Source organism: Apus apus, chromosome 4 (assembly GCF_020740795.1).
Source record: "Apus apus isolate bApuApu2 chromosome 4, bApuApu2.pri.cur, whole genome shotgun sequence".
In the NCBI taxonomy this organism is placed as follows: Eukaryota; Metazoa; Chordata; class Aves; order Apodiformes; family Apodidae; genus Apus; species Apus apus.
The window spans coordinates 13,847,479-13,871,456 of record NC_067285.1 but is presented as its reverse complement, the minus strand read 5'-3'; the positions used below and the strand labels follow the sequence as shown (position 1 = coordinate 13,871,456).

At 51.3% G+C, this 23,978-nt stretch overlaps 1 protein-coding gene across 1 annotated transcript; it reads right to left on the bottom strand.

The window, feature by feature from the left end:
• Positions 1-14,893: 14,893 nt before the first annotated feature.
• TLX1 (T cell leukemia homeobox 1) lies at positions 14,894-20,288 on the bottom strand. Its single transcript, XM_051618480.1, has 3 exons — positions 19,820-20,288; positions 17,926-18,127; positions 14,894-15,116 (listed from the first exon to the last, which is right to left on the bottom strand). The coding sequence occupies exons 1-3, from the start codon at positions 20,286-20,288 to the stop codon at positions 14,894-14,896; spliced, it is 894 nt and encodes a 297-aa protein (XP_051474440.1).
• Between the last annotated feature and the right edge of the window lie 3,690 nt (positions 20,289-23,978).

Here is a 23,978-nt window from a genome sequence, read left to right as displayed (position 1 = left end):
CAATGATGACGCAAACAAACCCCTGGCTGTTGCTCTTGCATCCTCCTAATCCATCAGTACTTGCCAGCACAGCAAAATAAACTGGAGCAGCCAAGCAACTTCCAAGCCCATCAGCACAAGCAGCAACGTAAAGCTGGTGTCCCACAGCCTGTAATCAGCTGTTATTTCTCATTTCTTAAAATCATATTATTTTATGATCCACTAATGCTTTTCCCAAATAGTCCCATTTGTTCTTCACCTAATTCAGCCATAGCCCTTAATTGTTTGATACTAATAGCTTCCATTTATCTCACTTCCTTCTCTCTTTCTTTACCCTGCGGGGGGAATCAGCCGTGACACCCATGAGCAAGGCTGAAAAACAGCTTCTGTTGCCATTTCTTGTGCCCTGCCCATCCCAGGGTGCAGAAACCGTGGCCAAGGGGGGAGGGAACTTTTGATCCATTACCATTTCAAGAGAAAGCAAAAGGATAGATAGTGCTACCACATGTAAAGACACAGACAGGATCATCCCGAAGTGAGAAGAAATAAAAATTAACTGACAACTTGGGGCTGCTACCAGGAGCACCCACTCCATGTTATATATGTCTGGGGTGAGACAGCCAGGGCTTAGCTTGGCTCTGGAGCATCTCCCTTTGAAGTGGTGACAAGTCTCCCCCTCAAGTCCCTTTTGTAGTGCCTTCCCTTTACCACAGGGAGGATGAGGGTTATTTTCCAGAGAAGGGGCTGGAAAGAAAGAGGTTGGACAGGAAAATTTTGGGAGAGAGAATTTCACTACTTACAAATATGGCTGGAGCCTGCACACACAGCACAGCTTACATCTTGCTCCTCTCTCAGCTGGCATCTCCAAAGCAAGGCACAAGAGCTCAGTGATGCACCCTGAAAGGCAGCCCCCTACATTTCATATTCTTCTACATTTGCAGCAAATTAGAAATCCGCCCCCAAACTCTGGTGATCTGATTTTAAAGGAGTACTCCACAACTCTGCTAATTGTTTTCCCATGAATCCTTGCTTCTGAAAGCAAAGCTGAGTATTAGTTGGAATAGTTCTGAAAGTCTGTCACAGCTAAGAGGTGTGTCAGAAATGTACAGAGGAATAGCTATATGGGTATGTGCTAACTCTTCAGGCTACAGGAAAATATCCCAGTTAAGTTATTTCTCACTTGCATCTCATCCTTGCTGTAGTCACAGGCTCTAAATACCACTTCTCCCTGCCTGGCAGCAAGAGAGAGAAGCAGCAGCACCTGTTGGCAGCAGAGGGGCTGCAAGTAGTAAGGACAGGTGCTCGTTGTCCAAGGGACCTTCTTAGCTGGTTTTGGTAGAATACTCTTAAAATTAATCAGTTTTAATTGATGGGAAGAGCAGGGAGTTTTGAAAAGCTGTGCCTTAATGAAAAAGTTTATCCTCCCTTTTCTTTAAGCTAAGAGGCTGCCTGCCATAACCAGGGCAGGTGGAGAAAGGTTTCTATGAGCAAGAGAGACAAAAATGTCTGTCAGGAGAGGATTAGCTGGAGCAGAGCCTGCCTCGGAGCAAGACAGGGTGAGGCGACCTTGCAAAGCTTGTCTAGGCTATTTTTTAGAGCTCTGGGAGGAGGACTATAAAGCTAGCAGTGACAGAGAAGAGCTGCATTAAGAGAGGAAATTAATTTTGCTCTAATGCCTGCTGGTGCTTATGCCGCGATGAGCAGTGGCTGCCTCTAGCCCTGAGATCTCCCAGCTGTCCCATCCCCATCCAGCACGAGGAAGTTAAACGGAGGCTTTTTAATACCAGGAGGGGAGTGCTGCCCCTGCTTTGTGGCCTACTGGGAAGTGTAGTTCAGTGCGTGCGTGGCCATCTCAGAGCAGCAGCCTCTGCTGCCCTTGGTTTGTAGAGCCTGAAGTTCAGAGCAGGGAATTTTGAGGAACAGGGTTGGGGTGGCATTTTGGGTCCATTTGCGGCTTGCATCTGTTGACCACTCCTCTCTGGGATGTGGACCGTGTGATATTCCCTCTTTAATGGGGATTCTGAGGGGAAGATCTGTGGGATGCCCCTTCTGGCACGCTGCTCTGCAGCCACTACAGAGAAAGAAAATCTTGGTAGTGAGGGGCTTGCTAAATCCCACCCCCAGCAGGAATGAGGGTGAGTGCAAGCAAACAGGAGGCATGGCTGGAAATAAGGACTAGCTATACCTAGCTGCAAGCATGGAGGCTGTTCTGGATGAGGAGCAGTGTCCAGGGCTGCTCCAAGCTTGTGCTTGCATGGCCCCCTGGGTCAGGGCTGGCAGCTGGGAGGTTGGATCAGCTTTCCCAAGGGAAGGGCTCACACCGACAAGCCATCAACCGTAACAACAGTGAGCACAGTGCTTCAAACCCTGCATGCTGGGCAGGTGAGGAGAGAAAGCCGTGGGCACTTAGGGTTCAAATGCCTCGGGGATGCCCAAAAAGCTGCAGGAAAAAAAAGGAGGGTAGGAAGGGTTTGGCCAGCCATGCCTGGATGCTGGATATGACCTTGTATCTAATGCTGGCAAACCCAGCAAGTCCCCAGCACCTGGCCAGAAGAGATGTTTTTGCACACTGGAGTCTGGGGCACATCTTGAAGAATGTGAGACTGCCTGGGTTTGGGGTGTTCCATCCCAAATGGAAGTCTGCATTTCTGCCCATGTTGTTTTTTTTTTTTATATTTCCATCAAAGTTTTCTTCCTTTCAGTAAGGAGATGTGAGTTGCATCCAGACTGCACCTCCCCATTTTCCTCCTCAAAATAATAACAGCCTCATTTGCTAAAGGCACTATTAAGGTATTAAGTGAAAATGAATTAAGTTTAATTCAATTGTTATTTTAGGAGCTTTGCCTCGTCAGGATTTTGCAAAGCTTCATTCTTCCACTCACTGGAGACCAGCTTTAACACGCCCCTGCTGAGTTGTTGCTGCAAGCCACAAACCCATCACACTGGGAGTTTTACTTAATGCTAAGGGTTGGATTTTATTTTGCTTAATGTCAGAATCTGCCTGCCATGCTGCTGAGGGAAAGGGGAGAGCCAGAGACTGGTTAGCTCAAGTCCATCATACTTGGCCTCAAAATACAAGTGACTGGCTGATTAATTCTTACAGGCAAAACCCCAGTGCTTGTTTGTTCAGAAAACACCATGTCACTGCTTCCCTGCTTCAGAGAAGCTTCACCTGCATCAGGTTTCATCTTCTGGATCTTTTCCATATGCTGCAGTATGCTTTGGACCACAAACACATGAGGGTGGGAGATGCCAGGAGCAGGAAGAGTTGGGGAGGGATTAGCCTTCATCTGCAGGGCACTTATCTTACCTGTGCTTTGCTCTTTGGATTAACTTTAAATGCAATAGAATAATCCTGGAGATCATCAGGGTCTGCCTTGGTCAGGAACCATTCCCCATCCCCACAGAGGCATCAGTTCCATCCAAGCCAAGGAGAAACTCTGGGAAGGGGGAAAAGAGGAGAGAAGGAGAGAAACCAGTGACAGAGAGACCTGGACTATCTTGGGACTGTTTCCCATGCCTTTGCTCTGTGGGCAGGTAGGACACTGAGTGCTCTTAACCACATGGGGTTTCATAAGCATTTGGAGAAGATTCATGTCCCTGCACAGGGCGGAGGGATGAGGGAGAAAGTGACCTGTAGAGGTGAGAAGAAGAGGAGCCCAGACTCCCCCAAAGCCCAGTGACATTTCAGGCGAGCTGTCAGCTCACACAGTTTGTACAGCAGAGCTGTAAGATCCATCACATCCCTCCACCCTTCCCCCTCTGGTTCCTATAGCAGAGAAGGAAAAGGGAGGACAAGACCTCTAAGATAAATGCTCATGCACAGTACTGGGCCAGCTCGGTGTCCGCAGCAGAAAGCAGGAGGAAGGAGCACTCAGAGCAGGTCTCTCCCAGCTCCTAACCTTGCTGAGAGCCAGCTCCTAGGATTTATGGAAAAAAAGCTTGGCAGTGACCTCTGATCCACTCCAGCACCGAGTACGGACTCAGATGGCATTACAGCGTGATGTACGGCCAGCGGGTCTGCCGGGCAGTCTCTTGTGAGCGATGGCTTGTGATATTTCTGGAGTTTATACCTAGCTCTCCAGCTCGACGGGCTTTCTGGATATGATTTGTGCTGTATGTAGCTCTATAAATATTGAGCTCAGAGCATTATATATGGCGACAGCCCTACAGCACTCCCGGTGATATATCCCTGCTTTTGCGGTTGTAGGCGAATAATTTTAGTTTGAGTGGTGTGGCAATGAGAACAAGGAGGAAGTAAAATAAAAGGGTAATTCAAGCCCAAGTGAACAGCAGGGAGCGTGCGTGAGGCTTGGCTGATCATTCAAAGCCTCTCCCGCCAAATCACTCGGAACTGACAGCCAGAGTCCCCCTTGGTCCCCAGATCGCTCTGATGACTTGCATGTGAGACTTCCCTTTACCCTTACCTGAAGCAGCCAAATACAACTGAGAGGAGAAATTAGCTGCTTCACTGACAGAGCTCTGTTGCTTGTGAGATTCCCAGGGCCTCCAGCACAAGGGGTAAATGAAGCAGATCATCCACTGAGTGTCTTCGCACAGGAGCATGGCTGGGGGCAGACATGCCCATAGCTTGGTGCTCTGCCTCCCCACCCATCCCACCAGAACGGAGGACTGTGCCAAGTAGGGCTCTCCTGGGCTTTATCCCACAGTGCTGATGCTCTCTCCTTGCCGCAGGAAATTATGCACTCCAGCAAGTTTGCTGTGCATTCCTCTGCCCTCCTACCAAATCCAAACAGTTTCTTACTCTTCTCAGCAGTTTTTCCCATTTTGTAGATTAACAAGCAGTCTCAGCATCAGCCTGACTGTCTGGGGAAACCACTCCTTGGCTGGCCCACCTACAACTGGGGGGTGGAACTGCAGCCTGGCTCCTGCAGCATCCCTGCATGCTCACCTAGTACCTAAAACAGCCCTTTTCTCCCCAACACTGACCAAAGGTCTTTATGGGACAAGGACAGCAAGGTCACCTGAGGACCCACTCAGAGCATCTGCCATTCACCTGGTGACAAGTGTGAAACCCATCATCAGGCTCCCATCCCTGGCTGGCAGGGACTGCTGCCAGCTCTCCTGTGCTCCAGGAAAATCCCGTTTTGGGCAGGGCAGTGAGGAGGACACAGGCAGGAAGGGCAGAGCTCAGCCTCAGCTTGAGTAGGGCCAAGGGAGTAGCCAAAGTTTGGCCACAGAGGAAAAAACAAAATAAATAAAATGATAGATACATCCACAGAGTGATCTGAATGCACCCAAACATGCAAACACACTCAGAAGCTTTACTTTTTATCTTTTTTTGGAAACCAGGCTAAAAAGAAGAAACAAAGAAGAAAGTCCACAGTGAGTAGACCATCCAGAGGGTGTTTATCCCAAATTTCAGGATATCGTTTTAGATCACATTTTGGCCTCTGCCCTCTGGGCACCATTTCACTACTAAATGCACCATGGAATAAGTGCCAAGTGACGGTGAAACACAAATAATCCTTTCTCAGAGAGAATTACTTTTCTGGCAAATACTGGGAAATAAGTGTAGCTTTAAAAAGCAATAACTTGTTAAACAGACACACACAGATGAGCAGACCCCATTAAAGTCACTTGATATGAGCCAGGGAAAAGTGTCTCTAAATCACATAATTATTTTAAGAGATGAAGACACATTTGCTTAAACTGGTTCAAATCACCTTTGGGCAGGGAGGAGAGAGGGTTTGTGTCTGCACCATTAAGCCCTTTGATTTCCTGCAGCTCACCACAGATTCTTGTTTTAATTGCAGTAAACATATGAATATGTGATAATAAAATACAGGTGGTTTCCTTGAGTTTTATTGACTTCCTATGCCACAAAGACAAAATAATTGCCTCCTTGTTTATTTGTTTTAGCATTTCTTGGGTTTATATTTTTTCCCTTTTGATTAATGCAAGCAGCTTGTTGGCTTCTCTAAAGAGTTGCTGCAGTTGCCTGCTTTCACCAAAGCTCATCCCTCTGTGCTTAAAAAATCCCAGCTTCTTCACCCCAGTACTTGCTGCACCCCACAAGCTAGGAGACAGGGGTGCATGGCCGGGAGAGGGATGGAGCCAGACCCCTTTTTCCATGCCTTACTGGAGCTCAGGGAGTTGGGAGCTCACACAAGCCTCAGCTTTGCATCCTCAGTGTGGCTGCAATCCCCTAGCAGTGGTCCTGCACACATTCACACATGCCATCCTCACACTGCTCAGCCTACCCAAACATCCTTCAGACCTACCCATCACCTGAAGCATCAGGAGATGGGACATAGAATGATAGAACGGTTTGGGTTGGAAGGGACCTTAAAGATCAGCTAGTTCTAAGCCCCTATGCCACAGGCAGAGACACCTTCCACTAGACCAGGTTGCTCAGAGCCTCATCCAACCTGCCCTTGTGCACTTCCAGTGAGGGGGCATGCACAACTTCCCTGGGCAGCCTTTTCCAGTGTCTCACCACTCTCACACTAAATAACTTCTTCCTAATGTCTAACCTAAATCTTCCCTCTTTCCATTTGAAACCACTCCCCCTTGTCTTATCACTACATGCCTTTGTAAAATGTCCCTCCACAGCTTTCCTATAGGGCCCCTTCAGGTACTGGAAGGTGCTATAAAGTCTCCCCAGAGACTTCTCTTCTCCAGGCTGAACAACTTCGACTCTCTCAAACTGTCCTCATAGGAGAGGTGGACATCCTATGAAAAGTCTCACCTCTAAATCCCGGTGGGGCGTGCTGAATTCAGGGGAACCCAGCCCCTGAATTTCTCAGTGCTGGCTTTATCTGAGATCCCTTGGGGGACATGCTGTGCCCTGAAGGCCACACTCGGGGCTGGGCTATATTGCCCTCCTTCCTGAGCTTTTTCCCCAGTGCTCCCAGACTGAGCCGCCCCCCTGCTTAGCCTGGAGCTCGGCTGACCTTGAACATCTCCACTCCTGGAGATCGGGCAGGAGGGAACGACATGCCACCGGTGGTGGGAAGGGGGTGGACCCATCGGGCGGGCCGTGCCAGACGCTCTCTGTCCCCTAGATGGAGCTCGGCCCCCGTCGTTCGCTCCTGGGTGGCTCCGACAAGCTGGAAGAGGGGCGGGCAGGGGTTCCCGCAGGCAGCTTCCCCCTCCAGCACAGGGGAGAGTAGAGAGGCAGGGTGGCCGCCTCCCCCTGTCCTGTGTGTCTAACCCACCCATGGGTGCTCACACCTGTCTGGACAGGTGGCCACTGGCACACCGTATCATCCCAGCCAGCACACACCATCATCCTCCAGCTTGGGCTGGCTCTACAGCTCACTCTGTCCCAGGTTCACTTGTGGAGGAGTGGTGGCCACACATTCTGGGGGAAACAACAGAAAGCTTTGGCCCCAGCTTTGTCTCAAGACACTTGTGTGAGGTGCTGCCTTGCCCAAGACCTCACCCTTCTGTGGAAACCAGGCAACCAAGTGCTCCTGTCTGGAAAACACCCCTAGGACCTTAAAATAAAGGTATGGGGGGGGGGGGCGGGGGTGGGGGTGGTGTGCTTTCTGAGACAGAATAGGGGCCATACAAAGCAAGAAGGAAGGACTGTGGGGTCAGAGTCACAAAAGGCAGCATCTGTAGCACTGCCAGGCAACACCCCCCCAGTCCAGTCTTCACCACCACATCTCTTGCATGGGGCGTCTCCACTCCCCCCATCCCACCAGGGCCAGTTTTGGCCATGCTATCAACCACAGCCAGGGTTTCCTCTGGGAAGAGAAGCAAGACTAGAGTCAGGACCTACTTCCTGCAATCCCGCTTGTCAGCAGCAAAGGAAGAGAAAGAAACTGGCTCCTGAAATTAAGGAGCAACAGGACATCATTCCTCTCTCCTTGCCTCTTTTGGCGGTTCCTGAGGCTGCAGGCTCTCTCAGGAAACCCTGCAGTGTGCTTCCCACAGGGATGGCACACACACATGCACCCCAGAGTCTTGACATGGTCTCTGTGCTCCCTTGCCCAACTGCTGCGAGTTCTGCTTTCACACATGGTGTGCAGGACAGCTCAACTCAAGGGTGTATGTACCTGTAGATCCTCAAAAGACCAGGCCTGGACAGGGACAGCATGGGAACCGTTGTATAGCCACAGACACATCCCTCTTGCCTTACTCCCTGGAGAGCACTCTCTGCTCTGCCTCCCACCTCTGGACACAGTGGTATAAGCCATGGCCAAGGCAGGTTTCAGACCTGTCATAACAACCGATAAGATTTCAACATTTGTTTTCACTCTGTCCTGAAATGAAAGCCAGATCTCTTCAAGTGTTTCTGTCAAGACAGGGGCATGCCCCTACCACAGGTCCTTTGCTTGCCTCTATGAGCGGTCCTGTTGGTGGGCAGGGTGCTGGGGATCTCTGTGGTCTCAAGAGTCTCTCCAATGGCAGGAACACACAGCCTGGCAGTGGCAGGAACCCAACTATGTCTTAAGTGAGTATAAAACTTCCTGGAGCTTCATTCCAGTCTCAAGGAGGGCAGTGTCCTGTATACGGCCCAGCAGCTACTACCAAGCTCCATGCCTGTGTCACCAGGGGATGCCACAGCCAGGATGTGGATTTCAGCAGCAGCCTCATGATGTGACACCTCCAGACCCTGTGAGCTCCAGCAAATGCCATCTGCAGCAGGTTGGTTACAGTCCCTGCTGGGGGACAGCTGCTCTGCCCAGACCAAGCTCACACTGGACCAGGATCCCAAGTTCTGAGTGCCCCACACTGCTCAACCCCCATACGCCAATGGACCTGCACAGACTGGTGGTTTGTTTTCTGCAGCTTTCAAAAGAGCATCTGAGCTCACAGGGACCCGCTTGTGTTTGTCCTCTTCTCTACCCAGCCTGGCCTCAGAGTATCTCCCTCTTCCCCAACCAGGCTCTCAGGGCTATCCTCTGAAAACAGCCAGATCAGCTAGGGAGGTTCTTACCCCTGAAGAGGGGAAGTTGTGCAGAGGTCTAGCCACAACTCAGTGCACTTGTGCTCACTTCCTCATCGTGACTCAGAACAAGCCCCTTCTCCACCCATACCTCTTTTTCACCATTTGCCACTTTACACAGGGAATTCAAGCCCCTCCGCATATGCCTCTCAGCACGTCCAACATAGCTGATAGCCCAGACTCAGTCTTGCACCCACTGACCAGAGCATCACAAACCAAGTGCTTTTCAGATGGAACCCAGAAAGGAACAGTCTGGCCAGCCCTGACTCATGCCCAAAAGCTGAGCATCAGCAACAGCAGTCACTAAAAAAAGTGACTTTAAAAAAAAAAAAAAAAAAAAAAAGCCACTTGCTGAGATGTGAAAGTCCCTGGGAAACGGAGTTTTTCTCCAGGTTTTCATCTATCCCCTTAGTACTGCTTCTCAAGTGGAGTTGAAAAAAGTATATACTGATTGATATTTTTTAATCACTGCTTTGTTAGTTTTAGGCGGCTGCAGCCTAGGAAAGACAGACAGTTAACTGCAGCTCTCAGACCAGCGGGTTCACATTCTTTGCAAGCAACAAGAAAACGAGTTTTCTTAAGCCTTGCTCCTTCCTGCTCAAAAATCAGAGTGGCGACTCCCCATCTATTTCTGCCCAGTTTATTTTTGCTCCAGAAGCAGAAAGGCAAACGGTTGCCTGAGCTGAGGGTAAGTACTGAATTTCCAGTACTAAGGAAGTGCAGGGCAGAGGGTTGCAGGTCTTTGCAGCAGGGGATTCACACAACTTCAGTGCTCAGAGTTTCAGCCGGAGGTTTGGTGTGTAATTAGGAGTTACACAGCTAAGAGCTGCTGGAGCCAGACCCGTGCTTACCAAAACTCACTGGGGGAAAAAAACAACAAACAAGCCAAAAATTAATTTATAGACTTGGAAAATCAGTATTTGTTGGTGCCTTTGGAAAAAAAAAAAATCTCTTTGAATATACAGTTTTAAGTTTAACTTGGAAAAAATCTATGAAATCCATTTAAAACCACCAAAATAACAAGGAACTTCCGACTAATGGAAATGAAAAGGGGGAAAGAACCTCTGCCCTAATCTCTGGCAAGCACTGACATATCAAACAGAAATTTCCTACTCTAACAAAGATAATAACAATCATCATCATGACAATAACAATAATATCCCAGCTAGCTTAACAAACATAAGATCTGCAAAAACAGAGACAATCTGATTTGACTCCAGTAGAATCCTGTTGTGATAATCTACAGCTTTGTGTGTTTTTCTTCTTTCCTTAATATCTGTTTAAAAATTGGGGTTTTAAAATTTGAATTTTTGTTCACAAATTAAGGCTCTTTCATTTTGAAAATTTCAAACTGGGATATTTTAGTAATTCCAAATCTTATTCCACAAGTGTTTTTCAAATAAGCAACCATCCAAGCTCCCTGTTGCACAAAGAAATCAGTGTCACTCAGCCAGTCTGTTTCTGGCTGGGGGGCGGAAAGAAAAAGATTAATTCAAAAAGTTCCAGCTGTCCCAGAACTCCAGACAGGACTTGCTTTTTACTGTAACCCAAACAGATTTCAGCAAAGCCATTTTCAGTTTTGTCAGTAAATTGGCCTACATTCTCCCCCCCATCCAGCCCATGACTGCATGTAAGCTGACCTCGGCAGCAAGGAGGGGGCTGCAGGGCTGGGCTCCTGCTGATGTCCTGCCAAGTCAGCAACCCCAGTTTTAAGCTATTTTTGCTGGGTTGGTTAATTAGGAGCACATCCAAAAATACTGATCAACAGACCCAGTTGTTTGTCAGGTCAGAATTTCTATCATCAACTATACAAACCGTATTAAAGGACCCACCTGGGTGTTCCTCCAGTAAATGCCACATACGGGTGACTCTCACAGACGCTGCTGAAGGAAAAAAGAAAATTACATAGACCACAAAAGCCCCATAGATATGATAACACAGCCCAAGAAAAGTTCCTTGTGGTATTTACAAAGTACTCATGCAGAAATTGGAGCACACATGTACTGCAAGGGGCCAAATACGCTGGCCCACACCCAGGAAAAAGCACAACTGCAGACTCCCTTCAAGGCAGGAGGCTCCAGCAAAGACCCTTCAGCCTTTCCACAGGCCCATCCCTCCACAAAGATAAACCAACTGATCCTCATTTGGATGACTCATGTGCTTAACTAATTGGCTAAATGGGGGCCAGACCTCTGGTTCTCTCGTGTCCAGAGAGTTTGTTGAGCTGGGACCAAACCCAGACAACCACAACACGTCCAGCTGGCCTTCGTCTCTTCCAGCTCCGCACAGATGTTGAATACTCCGCTTGCTCATGCAAAGGTGCTTTGTTCCCCCTCAGATTCTGCCTTCAAAAGCTCAGCACATCCATAGGCAGCCCAGGATGATGGATAGCTTGTGGTGCCTGGCAGCCTTGCAGGTGATAGAGGCAAGCAGCTGCCCTCTTCCTGCAGTGCCAAACACCCTTGGTTGCAGGTTTCTCTTTCCTCCCCAAGTCCTTCTCCTACCTTGGTCTGTATTTCCTAGATACACATCAATAGTGGGAAAAACATTTTTTTTTTCCTGATTCCATGTCACATTTGGGATTCGCTGTATTTTGAGATAGAGGAATGGCAGAATTACTTTCAAGGTGTCTTCACGCAATTTAATTCCTGTTTCCAAATGGCTCTAATACTAAATATTAAATCAGCCTTCAATGTGGTACAGATGGCCCCAGGATATGGCTGAGGTGATGTCAGTCTACAAAACTTATCATTACATGTCATCGTCTCATGTCATTGCTTATTGATTTAATTCCATCATATTTCAGGCAACTTTTATTGTTTAGGTACAGATCATCATACTAATAACTGGAAGCACGTATATAAATATCAAAACCACCTCCTGCCATTAAACCATTTTAAAAAATTAATCCAGGAAAAACATTTTAAGAGAAAACCCCTTCCAGAATCAATTATTCCAGGGATGAGAAAGACTGGATGGCTAGTTTTCTAGTTACAATGTTATATATTTAATACTGAGATTTTTTTTTTCCTTTTGGTCTTTTTTTTTTAGCAGATAGGATTGATAAGAAAAGGAGGAAGTCAACAGCTTTGAAGACAAGGTGTAGCTAAATATTGTATCTAAACACATGCCCTTGAATGTGCATCATCACACATTCAGCTTCACTGGGGAACATTTTGGAGTATGAACTGAATAATGTGGATATTATAAAATGGCTGTCTTGGAATTAAATTTGAAGATATTGATGTGTCATAATAATAAAATAGAAAACACTTTTAATATCAACAGTGAGCTCCACCATCCTTTTTTTTTTTTTTTTTTTTGTGGTTTGTGCTTTTTCCTACACAAAAACCTTGAAAACACTGCAACAAACTGTAAACCATTAAAGATATGTACAGAGCAATGCCTCCTAATTGAGCAAGCCCGAAGCCCAGAATTATCTTTGTAGCCAAAGTTGGGCACATATTAAATAATTAACTTAATCAACTTCTAAAAATCTGCCTCTGGTATGAACAGAATTGAAACAAATTACTTATGTGAAATTTATCTTCGAAAAAAGTATAAGGTTTTTTATTTTAGCAGTTTTTTTGGTGGTATCTTTTAAAGATATCACCAAAAATTTGTTTTCCTTTATTCACTTACTTTCTCGTGTTTTATCTTTTTTTTTTTTTTTTCCCTTTTTTGGCCTCTCATCTCTCTGTTACTGCAGATGTTTTCTCTGTGCTTGCTTGGGAAAATCCTGCAGCACCATAAATATTCAGCCCAATCCTGCAATAATAGATTTTGGATAAAGCAGGCTATTCCTATGCTCCCTTCAGAAGTTCCCAAGCAACGCTGCACCCAGAGAACCCAGCTTGCCAGAGCACCATCAGGTATCAAAGGCCTGGGATCTTTTGTCACACACATCCCATAGGCAGTCTGGACCCTAAGGCCACGTCAGGGGGTCCCTGCCAGCAGCTGGTGGCTGGCCATCCTTTCCAGTCCTTTCCTCCAATATCCTTTACCCAGACATTCCCAGGGCTGGAAGGAAACTCCAGGCTGAAGCCAATGCAGTTTCCATGGCCATAAGGTTGAGAATCCCCTCCAAGGAAGCTGATGGGAGTTTTCCCTGTGGTTTGATTTTCCTCTGAGAAAGGTTTTCCTAGCTGGGAACAGTGTCCCCAAATAAGGCTGAGCATCAACAGAAACCAGGGTCCTTAGAATAATTCTCTACAAGGCTGTCTCTTTCTCGTAGATTTCTTGATATCCAAATGCTGCTTTCTCTATAAAGTTTCAGACACAAATATCTCTAGACCCCCCCAGCCCAACTGAGACTCCACTCGAAGATCTTGTTCAAGAAATTATTCAACATGTGTTTAAGGCCAAGCCCCTGAGAAATTCCTGCTCCCCAGAAGGGCTTTGATTAAATTAGGTGCTAAATGCACTGCTGGGTCGAAGCCTGAAAATGTTTAGAGGATCAAGGATTAAAATACAGCAAATTACCTCTGGGGCACCCAAAGCCAAGTGGACCTGAGCAAAGCCAATTGGAAAAGCTAACTCTATTTTCCTTTTAAATAAATGGCAGAGGCTTCAGCATTAGCTGTGATAACACTGTCTCCTCTTGGAAAATTAATAGACAGGGAAGAACAAGGCTTTAAATGATTTATTCAGTATCCTGGAGATTAATTTTTATTTATTTTCTTTTTCATTTCCACATAAATTACACAAGCACTTTATAAAATGAATACACATAAAACACCTTATAAGTGCATAACTTAAAAAAAAACAAACAACTAAACGAATGACTTTTAAAATCTTACTGAAAATAGGTTTTCTGATTGCTTGCTTGTACTTGCTGCTTAAATTGGCAGTGCTGTTTTAGATTATAAGTAACTGAAAAATATATACTGTGTATATATATATACTCCTGGCATTTGCTATAAGAAGTGCTTTGTTTAATTGTGTCTCATTTCCTCAGTACAATTAAAGAAATAACTAAATTAAACGGTAGAGAGCGAAATCCATTTTTTGCCATCAGGAATTGCCTTCTAAAGGGAAACAGGTAAAATAAAACATTGGACAATGTTTTGCAAATGATGTGGAAATAATCCATGGGAAGAAACCACATTACCCTCACAAACTGCCAGTAAGGTCTTCTCATTATTAAAATACACATTGACGGGCATGGAGTCCGTGGCAGCCAGGGACAGTTTGGGCTCTTCATACAATTGAGATATCATATTTACCGTCCTCAGGAGTCTGTCAGATCCTTCTCTTATTCCCCCCTTGCAAGAAAAAATTAATGAAAAAGGGGAGGAGGAGAGACGGCGAGGTGAGATCCGAAGGGCTCCCATCTGGCACACGCAGAAATTGCTGTTGTTTCCGCCATTTGTTGCATCCCCAAACGTCTCCGGCACAGACGACCCAAAGAGGTTTGTGGCAGAGACGTGCTTTCCAGGAAGCCTCATCCTTTTGTTTCAAGCCATCAGTCCAAAGTATATATATATATATACACACACAATTTATATATATATGTGTATATATATATACAGATTCACACACAAATACACACGCCTGAGTACGCAGGGATAACCCCAGGCTTTGCAGCACCACCAGCAGAATCCAAAGGAAGTTTTCTCTCCCCTAGCTGGATGCTGGTGGCACTGTCTGTCAGGGCTGGGCTTTCCTTTGGCAGCACGTCAGCAAGTTCACGGTTGACACTGGGCACAGAAGACTTTCAAGAGAACAAAAGGGCTAGGGGGAGGTGAGACACCACGGCTGCTCCAGCAGCTCCATTGGTACAGAGAGTTTTTGGGGCAGTTTCCTTTCCTTGCGGTCCTCATGGAGGGTTCTCCAGCCATATATGTAGAATGCACATGTAGCCAGAGGACCATGGTGTGCCAGCCTTCCGTGGAGACAAACAGGAATGTCACACGTCCTGCCAGGGATGCCACGTGTCCTGCCAGGAACAGCCCCACTGGCAGAAGGTGCATGTGCCACAGGCGGGTGTAAGCCTTATTCACAAGCGGAGGCGACAGTCGTGACGCTGGTGATCTTGGTGGAATCATCAGACCAAGGCTGGAGGTTCTGGAGGGCGAAGAGAGAGGAGTTGTGGACGCAAATGGGGTCAGCTTGGATAGGCTGGTTGATGGTTTTTTGGAAGGCCTCCTGCTGCAGCTGCATGAGGATGCGGTTCGCTTGCTGCCGCTCGGCCTCCCGCTCCTCTGCTGTCTGCCTCCTAGAAGAGAGGGAGAGGTTAGGGGGGCTGGTGGAGCAAAGGGCAGGTATCTCTGGAGAGAAAGGATTGTACTAAGAGCTTGGGGCTGGGGGGGTAGGAAAAGACGGTGCCTAGCCATGGCATGGTCCCACATACCCTGCACAAACTGCCAGTACATCCCATGAACCACCCCTTGCGTGGATAGCAGGTCCATCTGGAAGCTGCACCTCTGCTTTTCCAGTGAATATCACCTGGCACCTTCAGTGATACTGCTGGGAAAGCCCAGGGGCAGCTCACCGCGCTGGTCCCAAAGCACTCCCTCCCTTCACTCACACCCAGCTGATGCTCTCCTGGAAGCTTCAGTGGATCAATGACAGGGGAAACAGCAGCTTTTTAATTTAACAACTCAGGGGGACATGAGGTGTCTCATCTTTGGCTGCGAGGATTGGAAGTGGCAGCTCCAAGCTCCACAGTGACACCTTGGAGCAGAGGGCAGGGGATTCCCTGGCTCCCCACTGGGGCAGCAGTTGAGGGCTGGATGATGGGCCTCCAGGGCATCCGAGCCTCCAGGCGTGTGGCCAGTGCTCCTGACCCAGAGCAGATAGCTCAGGGCTCAATCCCTGCTCTAATCACTATGTCAACATCTCACGTCAGACATCCCAGGGAGAGGGAGCTCGGAGCAGCAAGGGCCCTCCCCACAGAGCCCACGAGCAGCTCCATCTCTGCCTCGATGAATATTTAATTATTCCCTGCACAATGAAGAGATGCTCCAGGAGGAGAGAAGGAGCCCCACATCCAGGGTAATCAGGAGCATGGTGGCTGAGAACACCTGGCTGGGGCAAAGGCTCCAGGCTCCCAAGTATCTCCCTGCTCCAAGCAGCTGGCCTGTTCATGCATTCATGTCATATTGCAATTCACAGGTTCAAATCTGCTCAGTCAGAGGAAGGAACTGAACCTCTAATGACCATGTCTCAAGCAAGAGCCCAAACCTGGGGAGGGGATCCCACAGCTACCTCCCCCCAGCAGAGCTGCCTGGGGAAGGAGCAGAGGTGAGACTTTCCCCTCAGCCTGCATTTATTTATACAGTTAAATCCCTCAGAGAGCATATGTAACTCCTTCCTCAGATAGTCCTGCTGCCCAGCTCAGACTGTGCCTGCAAGCGGTTCCTTCTAGCACCCAGATCTCCAGGCACTGCTCAAAGCCAACCACCCCATGCAGGGGCCCAGTGTCCAGCTGGGTGTTCTTTCAGCCGCAGGTACCCACATCTCCACTGCAACACCCAACATGCACAGATGCAAAAAAAACAAGAGCTTACAAGCTTGCATGCACTGGCTAAGGCCAGTGGGGATTCTCTCATGTCTAATACTACAGCTGAGGTAAGGCTGCAGCCTTTCCCTTAGGCAGAATCAGCATTTGTTTCTCTTAATGCAGCTATTTTTTGCAAAACATGAATAGGTTTGTCTCCTCTGCTCCTCTGCCAAAGGAGGCTGAACTTAGCCAACAGACGCAAGGAGTATTGACAGACAGATGGAGATCCAGCCAAGCTGCATTTGCCTCACTTCCTTCGGAAACTAGGTTTGAAGACATAGCTGACCCCGTTTACAGGACTGCTCCTTCTCCAGGACTCGGCTCCTGGCTAACAAAGGTGACTCTAGCTGAAGACTTCCTGGCACCTGGGGAGCTGCTCTTTCTCCATGGGCTCTGTAGTGAAAAACTTGCTAGAGGGGGCATTCACCCATACCCTTGATTTCAAGTTCCCTGTCCCCCATTTTTTATCCAGTCTCTGCATCCACACACAATCCCTGTCCCATTCACCCTTAGGGAGATCCTGGGGAAGCCCTTTTCCCTCACCATGAATAAGCTACTGCCTGCCTGCACCCAAACACCCAACAACACCCTCCTCCTCTGCCCCCTGTCCAGGTCTCCCCCGAAGCATGCCTGTCTCCAGCCCAGGACAGGGGATGCTCCCAGAGCTGGAGTGCCTCCCCCAGGGACAGTCCAGGAAGTTGCAGGGTCACAGACACGGAGCCCGGAAGACTCGTATGAGTCTAGCCACCTCTTCCTCTGCTGCCTGGCTTCACAGGCACGCCCAGCAGGAGGGAGGAAAGCATTTCAGCAACAAGGTCTCCAGGGGTGCTGCCAAGGTGGCAACGGAGCTGCTGCACCCACTGGGCCCCCTGTGGTGCAGGCTGCACCGCTCCCAGAACACACTGCACACACACACACACACACACGTGTGCACACATCCATTCATCCACATTGCATACATGCGCACCTACTTGCCTGCAGAGCTGGTGTGCTCACACAGCACACACACAGCTCACGCAGAACACACACTGCCTGCACGCACAATGCACATGCCTCCCTGTGCAGACGTCCCACTTCCATGCACACCCACAGGCACGCTCACACACAGGCACACGCACACACTGCACGCGTGCAGACCCGCGTGCACAGGGCTTCACACACAAGCATTCTCACACCCTGCTTGCATGCATGCCCAGAGGTGCGCACACGCACGCTGCGTTCACACACATGCACAGGCATGTGCACACATGGCCTACACCCCCCCACACACGTGCCCATTCATACCCACAGGTGCTGCGTGCACATATATGGCCGAGTATGTACACGTGCATTTCTACACGTGTACACACACATTCACAAGCACATACACGAGTGACCTTCCTGATGCGTGCACTTGCAGGGCTTGCACCCCCACAGGCAGCCACCAATGCCCGCAGCAGAGCCTGCAGCAGCCCGGCCTACTCCTCCTGGTCTGTCCCCCGGCACCTGCCCCCCGAGTCCACGGACCCCCCCAGCCCCTCACCTCCACTTGGTGCGCCGGTTCTGGAACCAGGTCTTCACCTGGGCGTCCGTCATCTTGAGGGCCTTGGCCAGGGCAGCGCGCTCGGCCGAGGCCAGGTACTTCTGCCGGTGGAAGCGCTTCTCCAGCTCGCAGATCTGCAGGCGGGTGAAGGAGGTGCGCGGCTTCTTCTTCTTGGGGGGCGTGCGGTTCTGGTAGGGGTGACCTATACGGCGTGTTACAGTGAAGGGTGAGAGGGCCACTGGGGGGGACACGGGAGGAAGGGGGATGAGAGGCAAAGAAGCAAGCAGCGACATATCAGCAGAGGGGCTCCGGCCCCCGGGCGCAGGGCTGGGGACCGCCCCGCTGCGAAGCCGCCGCTTCCCCGCCGACCCCCGCGCACGGCCCTGGCGCCTTTCACGGGTGCTGCGGGAACCCGCCGGGCACCGCTCGGCTTTGGGTGCGGGGAGGCGGCCGCTTGCCCGGCTAAGGGCAGGCACCAGCAGCCGGTCCCGGCCGGGGCTTCGCGCTTCGCCCAAACGGGACTCGGTTTCATTTTGTTTGGGCGCGGCGGTAAGTGCCGCCGTCCTCGGCCCCACCGTCTCGTACCCGGCAAATAACTTCCCGGCCTAGAAACGGGAGTTGCATTTCGTTGATTCATTTTTGGTGGCTTTTTGTCGTTGTGAGGGGTTTTTTTGATTTTGTTTGTTTGTTTGTTTTGCTGCTTGGTGGTGGTGTTTATTTATGTAATATTTTTGGGTTGGTTGTTTTTCTACCCCACCAAAAAAAAAATAAATTATTGGGAAAAACTCGCGGCGTGTCTCGGGCCGGGAAGAGGCTCCATGAGTATCAGCCCGGAGCCTGCCAGGCAAACAACCCGTTCGTTCGCCCGCGGTCGTGCCCGAGCCAAGCGCCATCGAATAGCAATTAAATGTGAAGTTACAAAACTCGGGCCTTGGTTTCCAAGCCCGGGAAGAGCGGGCAGTGCGGGCGCTGAGCGAGCGGAGGCTGATTTTTTCCCCCCGTTGCAATTTCGTTGTTGGTTATTTTTTGTTTTGTTGTTTTTTAGGGTTTTGTTGTTGTTGTTTTTCTTTTCGTTATTCCGAGTTTTTGCTTCGTTAGCACCGAAAGACGAGCCCAGATAAATCGGGAAAAGACGGGCGGTCCGCAAACTGGCTCCAGCCCGAGCCCGGACCAGCTCAGCGCCGCAAAAAGTCCTTTTTGGACGGGGAAAGGCTGAGCCGGAATCGCGGATAACCAGCCCGGTTACGGTGGAAACGGGAAAAACAGCCCTACGAGCGGCCGGTATCGGGCCGGTTCACCCGGGCGGGCCAAACTCGGGGCCGCCGGGTTCCCTTCCTTTCCACCGGGCCGGGCTGTGCCTCCGAAATAACCCTGTTCCCTGTTTTAAAGGGAACTTTCCTTGGGTGTTGGGTCGGGCAGTGGGAAGCAGTGCCTGGGGCATGCCGGTGGTGTGAGGAGTTTCCCGTCCCGTTTTGTCCCTGCCCGCCTTTCCGCGGTTGCATCCCAGGAACTAAAAAAAAACTCATCAAAACACACACAAAACCGAACGAAAAAAAAAAAAATAAAAACAAGCCAACAACAAGAAAAAACAAAACCAACCACAACAACAAAACAACAACAAAAACCCCAGATATACACAAATTTTCAAACAACCTACACAGAAAAAACCGAAACAAAACAAACCAACGCATTTAGGGCAGACTGAACGCGTTGGGTTTTCCACCCCTTCTTGCTTCTGGTCTCCTCGGCACTGACTTCCCAGGGCGATCCGGGCCGGTATCTCCAGCGGGGGCCGGATCCTGTTTTCCCCGGCGGGCACCGGCTGCCGCGGCGAGGAAAGGAGCGGGACGGCGGGAGCAGGGAAGAAAAAGGGGGTCCCGTTGGCCCGACTCACCTGTGAACCTATCTTTTGTGTACCGCCTGTTGCTCTCCATCCAGGGGAAGGTGAGCCCCGTGAGACTGTTCATGCCGTTCACCCCCGGTACAGCGGCGGAGAGGGGCTGGTGCACGCCGCCGGCCACCGGGCGATGGGCCGGGACGCGGATCACTCCTCCAGCCGAGCTCAAGGTGTTGCCGTTCATGCTCACCGCCATGTTCACGTTGTAGGAGCCGGGCAGGCCGTTCATGTTGCACGAGGTGCCGGTGTAGGCGCCGGCCGCCCCGCCGCTCGCCCCGTAGCCACCCGTGACCGTGTTGTAGGCGCTGCCCACGATGCAGCCCAGCCCGTAGTCCGCCGAGTCCTGCAGCCGCGGGTGGGACACCATGCAGCTGCCCGGCTCCGAGGTGTTGAGGATCTGGTCGATGCCGAAGCTGATGGGCTCGGCTTGGCCTTGGTGCAGGTGGTGAGCCCCGAGGTGCTCCATCGCCGCCGCTCGGTCCCAGCAGCGGGGCCGAACCTCCGCCCCAGGCAGGACAGGACAGCCCCGCACCGCCTCGAAACGGGGCAGGGAAGCCGCGCACAGCCGGGGCACGGCGGCTAAACGCTCAGCCCCATGGCACGGCAGCCGCGCACCCCAAGACACAGCAGCCGGGACACGGCAGCTACAGGCTCAGCCCGAAGAGACAACAGCAGAGCCATGCGCAAGACAGGCACAACCCCCGCAGCCCAGGACACGGCAGCCGTGCCCAGCCCAAGGCACAGGAGGCACACAGGACACAACCCACCCTGCACACAACAGCCTCCCGGACTAGAGACGTGACACCCCCACACACACCCCCACACTCACCGGTCCCGCTCTCGTGAGACCCAGCACCCCCACTCCACCAAGACACGACTGACCAAAGCCAGGAGCCACCCACACACACACCCAAAACACACAGACGAAGGTGTCTCGGGAGAACGGGGTACCGCTGCAGGCGGCGGGGAGCCCGGAGCCCCGCGGAGCAGCGCGGATCGCGACAGAGTGCGAGTGCGATCGCCCCACCGCCCCGCTTGCCCATCAATCACGCTACCCCAGGCCTGCTGCTCTCAGGCCCTCACTCTCCATTGGTTGGATGCTGAAAAGAGCCGAGTGAATGACAGCAGAGAAGAGTAGAAGAGAAAAGGAGTTTCTTCTTCCCCAGCTCCCCCCGCCCCAAAAAAAAAAAAAAAAAAAAAAATCATCACCCGGGCTCGGCCTTATAAAGTCACCGCTGGTGTAGGTAGAGGAGCAGTGGGCACCCGGTGCCTCAGGAGTAACAGGTATCAGGCAGCGGAGAGGGACTTTTTGTCCCGGAGTTTGTGGCCATAGGCACATAGGGGACTGCCAGCCCCCGCGAGGGGCTTAGGCCCTGGGCCGCAATCCTCGTGGGCTGCCAGCTCATCCCGTGAGAGGGCTAAAGCCGGGAGATCCCCTCCTGGAGGAGTCCCAGATCCACTGGGCCCCTTTTCTCCGGAGGGGTGTTCTCAATGTCAAAAGTCAACACCTCTGAAATAGCCGCAGAGGAGGAAGGGAGGGGGCTCCTCCACCTCCAGGCCCCAGAATAGGGGCACGGGGGCAGTCAGGAGAGCCCCCACGGGTGCCCAGGCCCACTGAGCAAGTATCGTGGGCGAAGGCGATGGGGGCCCGAGGCACACCTCCTCCAGAGAAGCAGGGTGGAGTCGAGGGGGTCCTTGTTCGCCCAGGGTCGGGGCAGGCCCCAGTTGCTTCCTCCGGGGCAGAAGCACAGACCGCGGCGGTGCGAGGGCTAGACGGGGCACTCGCCGCTGCCGGCCCCGCAGTTTGCCGCTCCCTGCCCGCGGGGAGAGGAGTTTTTTCGTTTAAAAATAATAATAAATTAAAAAAAAAAAAAAGTGAAAGCCACTGCCGTAATTTGCTGCAAAACTTGTTTTCGCGCTGGTCCGTTGGTGCTCTCGTCCTACGCAGCCAGGCGGGGGACAGAGCCGCCCGTGGGACGCGGGTGCGGCCGCCTCCTGCTCCCCCCGCTCTGGCCAGGGCTGCCTGCCGCTGCCGGCTGCGGCGTCGAGGATTTCCACGCTGGATTGTGCTCTGCCAGAACTGGGAAGCCTGCTCCATCCTCCCTGCCTGGGCTGGTGCCGGCCTCCTCCCTGGCTGCTCCCTGTGTCTGCAATGTGCCAGTGATTTCGTGGACTGTGGGGGTCCCACGAGACAGCCCGTTCTCGGGCATCACCCGTGACATACAGATGCACTGGCATAGAAACTCTTGCTGCCCATGCACCCACTCACTCACCACCAGACGTATCAGCTCATTCTCACATACATGCCCACTTGCATGGCCTCACCCTCACAAACACGTACACACGCTCACCAACACCCTCACGAGCCTCCAGGCACCCATGCTGCCACGTAACCCCCCACTTCCGATCGTACACACACCTACAGTTGCACGGTTATTCACACACACTCCTGTTCTCACAGACACAACCCTCCCTGCACCCTCACGAAATCACACACACACATTCGCTCTCACACCTGTGTGCATTCACACACGCTTTCCCTCCCACAACATGCATTAAAACGCGCCCGGACACAGACACACACACTCTGACATACCAGCGCTCATGGGCTCCTGACACCCTCACCCAAGCCACAACCCTGCAGTGACACCCCAAGACCCCCACCGGGGAACCACAGTCACTGAGGCTCCGCACTGGGAAGGCTGTGGGGGCACAGCGGGTGCTTGTCTTACGGCCACCCACCTATGCCAGCTCGCCCCCCCCACCGCCCAGCCCTGCCTGCCCACAGGGGTCGGGTTTCCCCCCTCCCTGTACCTGCCTCAGTTCTTGACTTCTGAACTCTTCAGGGAACTCGCTGGCGCCAGCTCCATCAACCAAAGTCCTTGTGGTTAGGAGGAGCTGAGAGGGGAGGGAGGGAGCGAGGGCTGGGGCCAGCCGGGGCTGGGAGGTTGCCCTCGGGCAGGGGGTCTTCTCATCCCCCGGGGCTGCAGCTGCCTTTGCCCTTCTCCAGGACCAGCCTGTTCTCCAACCCTTTCCCACACGGCATATGTGGGGCAGGACCTGCTCACCAGCCCTGAGCATGTCAGTTTGTCTCCACAGGGAAGTGGCAGAGCACGCCGTGCCAGCCCCGCACAGGGCCACAAAGTCCCCTGCCAGCGAGCTCTGACATCTAAGGGGACCCAGCTCTGCTACCGAGACCCACCAGGTGCCCTCTCCAGTAAATAACACAGCTGCCTGCTGCTGCTTGAGCATCCCAGAGGTCTTGGTCGATGCTGGGCAAAGCCTTCAGCCTTCTCTGTGCCAGAAACCCCCAAGGCTGAGCAGATGCCATACGCTTCTGAGGGACTGTCCCCAAGAAATCATAAGGTCTCCACCAGTGAGCCAGATTGGCTGATGAGGTTCACAGCCCCCAGATGCTGAGTCCAAGGTAGGGGCTTTCAGGCAATAAAACCTTCCAGAAGAGAGACCAAAGGTAACAGGGGACTCCCTCCACCAGTGAAAACAAAGGAGAAGTCAGGGCTAGGTCCCAGCTGGGATTCAAGACTCCTGGAAGTTAATGGGAATTATAGATGGGTTTTGGGATGATGCACAGCCTCAGGATTTAATCCCTGCACAAGCTGCAGACCTCATCTGCATCCTTTGGAAAGCCATGCAGCTCCTGGCATTAGAACTTTGGGCACTTCACATTTAAGCCCCAGAACAACACCTGGTTCAGATGCTCCAGTTCAAATTGCTCCTTGCCTCAGTTTCCCCTTCAGCTCTCTGAGGCTGGGGCTCGAGCAATGGTGTAGAGCACGAGGCTTTGGAAATGCCCTGTCTTACCAGAGCTGGCAATGCTTTTATAGCCTTTGCATCCAACTCCCTAATTTTGGGGTTAAAGAGGACTTAAGTCCCCTAACAGTACATGCAGCGCTGCACAGACCAGAACACATAAGGGCCAGTCTTGGTGCTTTCAAGTTCACATCCCAATGGAAGAGTTTACCTGCTTCAAGCTGCATCCAATCACCCTACAAATGGATCTATCCCTAGGATGGGGGGCAGAAGTGCCCCAGTCCAGTTGGCTCTGCTTGGCTGGTGTTTGGAGGCAGAATCCTGGGCAGCATCCTTCCACCTTCTCAGGGCTGGATTTGTCCCTCTTTGCTACAGCTCTTGATGT